The following is a 12,445-nucleotide window of genomic DNA, read 5'->3' on the forward strand; positions in this document are numbered from 1 at the left end:
ATTCAAAAGACCTTTTAATAGCTATTTTTTTCAATACCATTTTCAATTCTTTAAAAATTCCCAGATTTGGCCCATTTTGGTTTCTGTTTCAGCTAATAGCTTTCATTTGATGCTTCTTAAAAAGTAAAACAAATCCTATCAACCAGGTCAGTGCTACATTAATTGGATAAAAACTGAAAGAATATGTGTCTCTCTATTCAAAACAAAAAACCTTATTCAGATGCTGCTCTGTCTCAACCAAACTGACATAACTGGTTCAGTTCATAAAGAGAACATTGTTTACAACAACAACAACAACGCAACAATGTCTAATCAGTCAAAAGTTTTACAAAACTAGGATATTTTTGACTAAAAGTGTGTTGCTCTGAAAGTATGGCTTTAATAATAATAAAATAATAAAAAAAGTTATCCACATTACTTCTTTAAGCTCAAATCCACACCTTTACATAACACAACTGGTGTGTATACTAATTTGTAGCTTTTCAGCTGATCTTACTGTAAATAATCACCATATAAGATCTACATTGAATCATCAGGAGCAGGGATCTCCAGATTACTTAACTATGCAGTAGTGATATACTTCTGTCTTTTATTTTGGCGGAAACTTTTATTTTGGAATGAAGCCCTTTCCGTTTCTGTGTGTTTTTGATGGTAGCTTCTCACCTCTGGAAAAGCAGGTGACCCAATGTGATTATTAAACCGCAAAAGGCTGCTATATAATTGAATGAATATGTAGTCTGAATGTGCCTTGTGCTACAAAGTGAATTAGCGCTCTGCTCGCTGTCATCTGCTACAAAGAGAGCAATGCTCATAATGGTGTTTCTATGTATGAGCCAACCACATGCAAACTATTTTATCTCATTAATCTATCACACTATCACAATCACACTGATTTTAATTTGTGTGGTTTTTGGTATCGGATTATTTTTACGAGAACTGGTAAGTACATGAGCACGGTATCGGGACATCCCTAATCAGGAGTTTAAATGGACTTGATAAAGGATGAAGAGTTTTCACTTTCATTGTGATAGAACTGAGATGTGACTTCACCAAATCTCAATTTAGATGGGCATTTATGGTATATAAGAGCAGTATACCTATTCAAAAGAACATGTTACTCGTTATAGTGACTATGAATCTTTTTTGCTTGCATATACAGTACATAAAAGAATACAATTGCAAAAGTATTTATACCAGTTTATCCAGTTTCCTCATTTCCTCAATCTTTTTAAGAGAACAAAAAGAAAAATCACTGAAACTCAATATTTAAAGAATTAATTTTTTGGTGTTTGAAGATACTACAATTACCCTAGTCAGGACACAACTACCTTAGAACTGACTTAGTACAGCTGTAGAAAAGGAGTAAAGAACATTCTTTGGACATCAGAGATAAAGTAAAACAAATGCACAAAACAGTACAGTAATCAATTGGGCACTGTTCATACAATTATCAGAAAGAGGACAACAAACCACTTAGATAACTACCAAAAACAACCATGTGAAGGCACATCCTGAATTTGCAAAAAAGCATCATACTGACCTAGTTGGAAAATACAGGTGCATCTCAATAAATTAGAATGTCGTGGAAAAGTTCATTTATTTCAGTAATTCAACTCAAATTGTGAAACTCGTGTATTAAATAAATTCAATGCACACAGACTGAAGTAGTTTAAGTCTTTGGTTCTTTTAATTGTGATGATTTTGGCTCACATTTAACAAAAACCCACCAATTCACTATCTCAAAAAATTAGAATACATCATAAGACCAATAAAAAATACATTTTTAGTGAATTGCTGGCCTTCTGGAAAGTATGTTCATTTACTGTATATGTACTCAATACTTGGTAGGGGCTCCTTTTGCTTTAATTACTGCCTCAATTCGGCATGGCATGGAGGTGATCAGTTTGTGGCACTGCTGAGGTGGTATGGAAGCCCAGGTTTCTTTGACAGTGGTCTTCAGCTCATCTGCATTGTTTGGTCTCTTGTTTCTCATTTTCCTCTTGACAATACCCCATAGATTCTCTATGGGGTTCAGGTCTGGTGAGTTTGCTGGCCAGTCAAGCACACCAACACCATGGTCATTTAACCAACTTTTGGTGCTTTTGGCAGTGTGGGCAGGTGCCAAATCCTGCTGGAAAATGAAATCAGCATCTTTAAAAAGCTGGTCAGCAGAAGGAAGCCTGAAGTGCTCCAAAATTTCTTAGTAAACGGGTGCAGTGACTTTGGTTTTCAAAAAACACAATGGACCAACACCAGCAGATGACATTGCACCCCAAATCATCACAGACTGTGGAAACTTAACACTGGACTTCAAGCAACTTGGGCTATGAGCTTCTCCACCCTTCCTCCAGACTCTAGGACCTTGGTTTCCAAATGAAATACAAAACTTGCTCTCATCTGAAAAGAGGACTTTGGACCACTGGGCAACAGTCCAGTTCTTCTTCTCCTTAGCCCAGGTAAGACGCCTCTGACGTTGTCTGTGGTTCAGGAGTGGCTTAACAAGAGGAATACGACAACTGTAGCCAAATTCCTTGACATGTCTGTGTCTTGATGCCTTGACCCCAGCCTCAGTCCATTCCTTGTGAAGTTCACCCAAATTCTTGAATCGATTTTGCTTGACAATCATAAGGCTGCGGTTCTCTCTGTTGGTTGTGCATCTTTTTCTTCCACACTTTTCCCTTCCACTCAACTTTCTGTTAACATGCTTGGATACAGCACTCTGTGAACAGCCAACTTCTTTGGCAATGAATGTTTGTGGCTTACCCTCCTTGTGAAGGGTGTCAATGATTGTCTTCTGGACAACTGTCAGATCAGCAGTCTTCCCCATGATTGTGTAGCCTAGTGAACCAAACTGAGAGACCATTTTGAAGGCTCAGGAAACCTTTGCAGGTGTTTTGAGCTGATTAGCTGATTGGCATGTCACCATATTCTAATTTTTTGAGATAGTGAATTGGTGGGTTTTTGTTAAATGTGAGCCAAAATCATCACAATTAAAAGAACCAAAGACTTAAACTACTTCGGTCTGTGTGCATTGAATTTATTTAATACACGAGTTTCACAATTTGAGTTGAATTACTGAAATAAATGAACTTTTCCACGACATTCTAATTTATTGAGATGCACCTGTATTTTGTGTTAAGATGAGACCCAAAAAGAGCTTTTCAGTCGACATTCAAAGCAACATGAGTGACACAAATCTAGCATTACCCACAACTTTGTAGTGGTATAGTGGTGGTAGTGTCATATAGCAGGCTGCTTCTCAGAAGGGACTGAGTATCTTGTAAAACTGAAGGAAGATGTGACAATGCAAAATACAAAAAAATTGGTTTCAATCTAAAAATAAACCAAAGCTAGGCAGAAATTCCATATTTTAGCAGTACAAATATGGAAGTAAAAGTTAGACCTGTACCCTGTATTAAGTAATGAGGAGTACTGGTTCATTCTATGTTGTTATCCCTTTGTTCAAAGAAAGGTTCATATAAATCTGAGGTTTAATAGATAATATAAATCAAAAGAAGCCTAACCAGAAGAGGTCCAGTTTTGGGAAGTTTCTGGAAGTTCTCTATCCATTAGTCTATCATGTATAAGAACAAATCAGTTACGTTTATGCCTATAATTGAGTTCAATTATAATTGAGTCAAATTTACTGGATCCATTTCCTATCTTTGCACATTAGAATTGTGGAAAATGCTAAATCGTTAGTAAACTTTTTAAACTGATTTCAAACTTTGATTATATTAGTCCCTGATTTGGATCTACAACAAGTCCAATCATCTAATACCCATTTATTGGATTATACAGGATCATTGGATTACATTCGTCTCTAATTTGGATATACTGCAAATCCAATAATCCCAAAAACAATTCCATATTAGGTGAATGTCCTACAATGGAGTCAAAAACCCTGATTGTTGGGGTTTGTACTTAAGATGTACTTGTACACACAGCATATTCCAGAATACTGATTTAATGTTTATGTAATATACTGTATATTAATATATTAAATGATGAAATAAATGAATAGAACAATGAATAAATACATATGTTATATACAGAGTAGTTCAAAAGTCTGAGAACACAAAAGAAAATGCTTCTATTTAGCATTTTGCAGTCTAATTCAATATTTATATTTTTTATAACAAACAATTTCATCATCATATCAAGTTAACACAAAATGAAAGTTTGTACAAACCCCGATAATGTTATCAAGCATGATTTGAGAAAGTTTTCCAGCACTATTTACAATTCTAAAACTTTATTTATTTCTAGGTTTATTTTCCAGATTTTTCAGAGTAGTCTCAGACTTTTGGACCACACTGTATAATAAAATATTACGTTAAAATAAATAAAGAGAAAAAAATATATGCTTTATAATTTCGTAAACTGACAGAATTGGTAAAGGGTCTGCAAACTTTTGCAAAACATTGTATTCACAGCTAAATTAAAGTGGCTTTTCTCTTTGACGTTGTAATAAATAACAGTAAAAACAGCATTATTTTTCCTAACAATTATTATAAGTAGTTCTCAAATGAAATGCTGCACATTTATACTCAGTGTGACTTACCGCCAGCATCGAGCTTCAGCACGAAAGCCACTGGTGTTTTTGTCTCCTCCAACCAAGTAAACAAAGTTATTAAGCACCGCAATGCCCATGTTGGACATGCGTGGAGCCCGATCTGCAGTGAGACTACGCCACTCCCCCCAGGAGGGGTGGAACACCTGGAAGCGCTCTTCGTTGTCCGCAAGTGCGCTGGATGAATACATGCCACCAAAGCCCAGAATACACTGAGAGTTGCAGCGTGGTTGAGTAAGAGGGGTTTGCATCACCGGTTGCCATAGCTCCTGACTGTGGTAACGCAGAGCGGCGGCCACAGAGTCCCGCAGCGGACATTGTTTTAATCGACTGTACAAACGCTGTAGCACGTGCTTCTCCATCAGGCAGAACCGCACTGCTTCCAACATTCGCAATGGATCCTGATCACAGGAAGAGTTTACGTTATAACCACTGAGTTCTTTGGAACCATATCCAAAGACTAAGGGAATAGTTCACAAAAAATCTAAATTGTGTCATCATTTGCACACCCTGATGTTGTTCTAATCTAAACTGAATGACTTTCTTTCTTCTTTGGAACACAAAAGTAGAATTGTTGAAGAATGTACCAGTCACTCTTTTCCATGCAGTTACAAGAATGGGGACTGGATCTTTCAAGCTTCAGAAAGAAAGCAAAAGCACCAAAGAAGTATAATAAAAGTGGTTCTTGCAACTTGGGCAAGTCTTCTGAAGCTATATGATAGCTTTGGGTATCTTGACATCCACTGTAGATCTCCTTGCCATGTTCATGGAGTTCATGAGAGAAGTAGCAATGTCAGATTGATCAATGAATTGTTCTTTTGAGGTTGACATTTTTAATGAATCACTAATCTAGTTCACAAAACTGGTCTCAATGATTCATTCACAGATCGAAGTCGCAGCAGTTCTTGAGTTAACAGCTCACTGGAGGGAAGATTATCAGTGAATATTGACTTAAATTTCGGTCTGTTCCTGACACATAATATCATTTGACTATTGAGGACTTGGAAAATAGAGCACAAGTCTAATGGACCACTTTTTTATCCTTTAATGATGCTTTTGTGTTCTTTTTGAAGCTCAAAAGCCATTCACCATTCACTGTACTGCATAGAAAAGTGTCCAGTAAATTCTTCAAAATTTCTCCATAAAAAAAACAAGGTCATACAGATTTGGAAACACATGAGGGTGGTAAATACATGATTTTTGGGACCATTTTTGGTGAACCGTTCCTTTAAAATATAAATTTGACTATAACATGTAGTAAAAACTGATCTGTTTCTCACCTGTAAGCACACCTGGTTCTTCTCCACCTGTTCAGGTGTGTAATGGTAATGCAGGGCTGCTTCAAACACCTCGTTCTCTGAGCTCACCTCCAACTCATCGCTGGAAAGAATGCTCAGCATCTTTTCTGCAGGAAGTTTACGATACACTGGTGTACGTGAGAACTTTTGGATGTTTTTGAGCAGATAAGTGCGAATTTTCTCCCCGAGCTGATTCAGACCATAGATGTCAGCTAGCTTCTCAACCTCCAGGATGTTGTCATCATCCAGCCAGGAGAAAAGGAAGTCACAGCAGAAGCCAATCACATCTTGGACCTGGTTATTATAATGAGGGACAGGAGAAGGAATATTACTATATTTCAATCTAAATCCTAATTCATTACATTCATTACATACGATAGGATTTTAGGGTGAATCTCATAAAATCTGAGAAAGAATATGTCAATTCAAGTCATTTATTTATAATGCACATTTAAATACAACAGATATTGAGTCAAAGTGCTGAACAAATGTTACAAATATATAAGCAAATATTTCAGAGTAAATAAACTGAAAAGAAAACAAATAGGGTAAAAAAATACAATAAAAATACAAGTGAATTAAGGTTAGTGGTGAAGATTTAACATGCTATTTAGTGCAATTAATTACATTAAAAACACATTCAAATAATTAAAGCAATTAATCATTGCTGACCACTGTAGGGTTGCTCAATGATATGGGAATAAAACAAACAATATTTACTTCTAAAGACACTTTTTGTGTTGTCTAATCAATGCTTTACTTGTCTGCCACATTAATGTAATATATCTGAATATCTTAATAATTTTACTTATTATGGCCCTGTATATTGTATTTTTAATTATTTTAATTATTACGTCTTATTTATATTGAATTACCTTTATTTGGGTGCCTTTCTCGGCAAATATTGATATTTGCGATTAATTCGATTAATTAATTGTCACGTCGTAATTAATCAGATTAAAAATTTAATCGATTGGCAACCCTAGTCAAGATGTCAAAATTCACCCCAAAATCTAAAGAAAGAAATAAAAAATTATAATTTGCGTAAAAAAAAAAAAAAAAAAATGATGCCTATTTTTAGGACCATTAAGAATTTTTTGCATTTTGACATTATTTTCATAAAAATTAAGCACATTTACCCCCAGTTCTCATTATTGGAATTATTGGAAAAATTATTGGGGGGAAAAAAATCCCATTCTCTCAATCATTAAAGAAAAAAAAAAAAGAAATTATATATATATATACGTATTTATACATTTTATAATTATTTGCTGTAATGAATTTAATTAATGCTGATTTGAATAAAAAACTAAATAATTGCATCTGTACAGGAGGTATGAACACTTTAAGCTCTGAGGCATTCCCAAATATAAAGGCTTATAACTTGAGAAGACAAACAAGGAGGGTCAAGTGTTTGGTATCATTGTAAACAAAACTTTTCAAATGTTTTATTGGTATAGATTATGATAAATTCTGAGACTCTCAGCCTAAGTAACTGCTGAAAAATCACAAAAAAATGGAGTCAAATATTTTTCTTATTTTACATTAAACATCTCAGGGTGTAAATACGGTGGCTCTGAAAAAACAAACTTGCTTTTGTTTTGTTCCCAATCATGTCAGCTGTATCTGAGAAAAATGTTGTGTTGATTTGACAAAGCAATCAGCATATAGCATTACAAAATGCCTCCATGTGTCCATAAGCCTCTCTAAACAAATAAAACATAATAATTGTTCATAAGAATTAATTACACATGCAAACACAACAATCACTAAAGGTTTGCATAGCATGCAGACATGATTTTAGTAATGAGATTTCACAGAATGAGTTTCATTCTGTGCCATTTGTGTCATCGAGTCTGTGTCATGGTATGTCATGTACTTGGCACCATCTCTTGGTGGCCATATGTAACATTGTGCTTCATGTGGATTATCTAATGATCTATGCATCCGATTATCTTGTGTGTGGGCTCGTTTGAAAGATCATCACCTTTAAGTAATGGTATGTGATATTTTATGTTCGGTTTATTTTTTGTGAAGTTATAAGCAAAAACGTGGCATATAAGCAACAACAACATAATTGTCAAAGATATATACTTAGATATTACTCGCTATATTTTTTGTCTGTGAGTAAAACAAATAGGCTGGTTGTATTCTACTCTTTGAGAGCTTTCAAACAACATATGACACATGGCTATTTGATCAGTTTGAAGTTTTTACTGATTGCAATAATAAGTACAGTGCCATTTAAAAAAAATAAATGATCAAAACTGTACACTTCTGATTTGTCTGCAAATTTCAAAGCAATTGTTCAGTTTTGGTAATAATGCCTGCATGCATTGGAAAGCAGAGCTTCTAAGCTTTCAAACGATACCTATTTTGTGTTGGTCAAGACTGTAGTTATTTATATTTTGACGATTTTCTCACGGGCCATCCGAGCTTAAAGAGTTAAGAGTAATGCGACTTTTTACTTTACAGTAATGAGAATATGGGTGGAATATGGGTGGAATAATGCTTAAATGCACAAATAATCATAATGACCATAAAAAACGAGCTTTATTTTCTTTATTCAAAATATGGTTCCACTTTATATTAGGTGCTTTTAACTACTACATACTAACATTAAAAATACATACAATAAAATGTACTTATTGTGTGACTACATGTTGTTTTGCAAAATTCTCACAAGATTCACACTTCCTGCCAGTAAGGTTGAGGTACGAGTAGGTAAAGGGGTAGATTAGGGGTTAGATTAGGGTTAGGGTTTAGGGTAAGGGTTGGGGTAGGTTTAGGGTTAGTGATAAGGTTAATAGTGTAACTGCAGATGTAATTAAATGTAAATACAATGCAACAACACACATGTACTCTACATAAAAGTACATTGTATCAAATACTTTTACATAGTCGTTAAAGAGATCTAATATAAAGTGGGTACCAAAATACAGGCTAATTCTTATTTGTTTCTTTTGATTTTGGAGTGACCAATGACCCTGACATATTTGTGAGACTCACCCTGTTCTTCATATTGTTATATAGTTCTTTATACAGCCAGTACATACAGTTTTTGCTTTGAAATGATTAGGTTTGCTTTTGCCAAAGTCACTTAGCCTTCCCGAGGGGTAATTATCACCACAATCATTCTACAATAATAAGCATGTAAAGTGTTTTGATCATCACTATAACTACATCTTCTCCTATTGACCTGTAGTAGGGTCGCTGCACACAGCACCTCCTGCACTGTGTCCAGGTCCAGCTCCAGCTCAGAGGTGTAGATGAAGTCCAACAGTTTAGTCATTGCTGTGTAAGTGACTCCATGAACAGGGATCTCAGTTTGCTGCATCTCCCGCAAACCTCCAGCAAACATTCCCCTAAACACACAGACAAAAAAAAAAATACAAACACTGAAATGAGTTCACATGGGTATAGCCACATAGCTAGATCATTTGCAAGTTAAAGATAAAACACTAAAGAAACAGGAAAATGAGAGCACAAGGTGTTCAATACAACTAAAAGTTGTGCACTTTAACTTCAGTTAAAATCTTCAAATCTATACAATGCAACAATGAATTTCACTATGCTTTTCAAAAATCAAAGCAAAAAATGATACATGAGTAAGAGGCATACAGTACTTTTGGGAAGTTGACATGTTCCCTACCTACCTCATGTGACATACCATACTCCTAAATAATCGAAAACTATTTCAAACAGCATTTTGCTAATTTTTTCATGATTATGCGGGCAGCTTATTAAGAGACTACATGAAAAATTGTCACACTGCAGGACCATTTAAAATGAACTAGTGAAGGCAAAAATGTCATTAAAAATCATTTAAAAAAAAAACGTAAAAGTCACAGGATCGAACATATACATTTTCCCTTACACGTGCTGCTTACATTAACCCTAAAATCTTGACTGTTGTTGAAAAAAAGTCCTTGGACATGTCTATGGACATAAAGTGTGTGACATAGAAAGACTTGTTTAATAAAATTAAGTCAGTTCTCAGCTATTATTACTTATTTCACTAATCTTTATATATTTCCACATCTTGTAATTACAATCAACATCATAAAAGTTCATCCACACCTGAAATAGTCACATGAAGCCGCCAGAAGTATACGGTGAGCTTGGATGGGCCTATCTTCTACCATAAGAACCACATCAAACAGAATCCCCCCTTGTCGCAGCATCAGGAGTCCATCCAGCAGTCCCTGTGAATGGCCATTACTGCGGTACTTCTGTCTGGGACAGGGCTGAGTGGAGCGTATGACTGCTTGCGCCCCAGCTGTGCAGGAAACCAAGTCATCAGCCATCTTGACTCAATGAAAGTGAAACGTCTCACATTTTGTTTGCACTTCCACACAGCTGGTAAGTGAGAGAGAGAGAGAGAGAGAGATTGGTAAATATATACTTGTCTGACAGCTTTTTTCACACTGTGTATACTGATACTATCAATAGTCGTTAATTACCTACAAAAGTAAATATAAAAAGCCTAAAATCGGAAGCAGACCTCTTTCTTTTACATACAAAAGTTACTCATGTCAAAGTAACCACATATATATGTTAATGATAAACACACACACACACACACACACACACACACACGCACGCATTTAGCTAATTCTTTTACAATGACTATTAATGACACATTCAGTTATTGAGAGACACATTGAGAGAATATCTGAAGCATTTAAAAAGAACTAGCAAGGCAAAACAATGTAAAAGAAATTGTAACCAGTTCTTAAGACATAGGCCTACACTTATACATGTACAGTACATTTGAACCTAAAACGTCTATGGACTCTTTATGCTTCAACTAACAACACGCCAAGATGGACATGCCAATTATATACATTTTTATATTTTCATATTCTGTCATAAAATGACAATGTCAATCACTCTGTGCAGAAGTTGAACAGGCAAAACGATCTTGTGTTTAATTCTCTACTAAAATATGATCTGGAAACAGTGTAACAGTTTTAATAAATACAGACAAAACGTTTATTAACACCATAGCAGCGGTATGTGGTCGTTGCATAAACACTTGCAGCTGTTATGAAAGTGTATAAAATTATATGTCAACAACAACATTTATGCTGTCGCTTCACCTCACCAGATAAGGATGAAACTCTCACCGCAAAATATGAGACGGTTTATTATGAGAAGGCTGTTTCTGTCGGATGACAGCTGTCACTTTGCTTATGATGATATTGATGAAGATGCTAGAGTGTTTTTGTTTTCTGATCGACCAGCTGACTAGCTGACGTCACTGCAGCCGCAAATACGCGCTTCCGGTACAGAGCAAAACAAATGACGCCAGCAGCCGCTGTCAAATGACAAGGGCACGTGCGCTTCTTTACTGAAACTTGTATTTTTAACTCTACAACATTTGTTCAGGTTTACATGAGTAGTTAAGAATCCATGCGCAGTATACAAATGAAAAAAATAAATACATAATAATAAAAAAAAACTTGTCAGGGACATAATTAATGATCCGGCTATAGTTTAATTGGTGCAAAAATACATATTCTGCCACACAATTTGTTAATAAGAAAAATAATTGTGTGACAAGTTATTTGATAGTTTTGTCAGTTAGAAGAAGAAGAAGAATGAGCTTTATTGCCAAGTATGCTTGCACATACAAGGCTGACACATTACAAACACTAAACAGCAGCATAAACTACCACAGTACTGTTTGTCACAATACACTGCAAATATTTCCTGATCCATGAAAATCCAAAATTTTGATTTTGAATTAAATTAATCTAATATTTACAAAAGTGCACCTTTAATAATTTTTAAAATGTTGCAAATTTATGTAGCTAATGAGAATCCCTAAAATTATCACATTTACTCAAACCACCAGACAAAATAATTATTTATCATTGTATCTTATGATGATATGAAAATGGGTTCTAAGGTCACTTTTAGTGGATGTACTGTATGAAGTCAGTTCCCCTTCAAGTTCACCCAGGTGTCCTAGCAGAGTAACCAGAGGTGTAGTACATCACATTATCTATGGACATGTTCCACTAATGATTGACAATCAAAACATTTTTGAATAATTTTTGTCTTAATTTTGAACAATTATATAGTGTGAAATGTTGCAAAATTCTTTTTGTGAAATGTTGGGACAGTGGGGCCTCACAGGACCATGAGCCAAAATGGGCTCACATTGACTAATCCAATCACAATGGAGATTTTTTATAGAATATTTGAGATGTTGTGATTGAAATAAACAGAGATGTTGTGATTGATTGAAATAAACAGAAAATGATTAACCCTTTTCTAAACTGGTTATTTTGAATAAGTATTATTATAATTTGTTACTCAAAAAAGCATCTTGCTGTCTCAAAAGTATTTGTCTAAGTTGACAAATTTTGCACAATAACTATTGTCCCTATATTTACACAAAATCTCTTTAACCCCCCCTGGGGGCCTTTAACTCCAAGTGTGGAGTAAAAAAAAAAGGCTCCCTCGCCACCTTATTTTTCTAAATGAATTTAAATCAAAACAACCTTTACATTATAATTTATTTTCACACAAATTATGTTGCTCCATCAATATTCAATAAATGTTT

The 12,445-nt window shown here is 35.0% G+C and overlaps 1 protein-coding gene across 3 annotated transcripts in view; it reads right to left on the bottom strand.

Annotated features, from left to right (window-relative positions):
• LOC127415456 (kelch-like protein 22) overlaps positions 1-11,130 on the bottom strand; it is a 24,872-nt gene extending 13,742 nt beyond the window's left edge. For 2 of the 3 annotated variants that reach the window (XM_051654215.1, XM_051654212.1), the window contains exons 1-5: positions 11,001-11,130; positions 9,952-10,230; positions 9,071-9,236; positions 5,854-6,165; positions 4,565-4,974 (exon numbers count right to left, since the gene is read on the bottom strand). In XM_051654215.1, the coding sequence (XP_051510175.1) occupies positions 4,565-4,974; positions 5,854-6,165; positions 9,071-9,236; positions 9,952-10,178 (1,115 nt within the window). In that variant the 5' untranslated portion in view covers positions 10,179-10,230; positions 11,001-11,130. Of the gene's footprint in view, positions 1-4,564; positions 4,975-5,853; positions 6,166-9,070; positions 9,237-9,951; positions 10,231-10,978 lie in introns of all 3 variants that reach the window. The other variant, XM_051654213.1, reaches the window with a different exon arrangement.
• Between the last annotated feature and the right edge of the window lie 1,315 nt (positions 11,131-12,445).

This window comes from Myxocyprinus asiaticus, chromosome 24, assembly GCF_019703515.2.
Source record: "Myxocyprinus asiaticus isolate MX2 ecotype Aquarium Trade chromosome 24, UBuf_Myxa_2, whole genome shotgun sequence".
NCBI lineage: Eukaryota > Metazoa > Chordata > Actinopteri > Cypriniformes > Catostomidae > Myxocyprinus > Myxocyprinus asiaticus.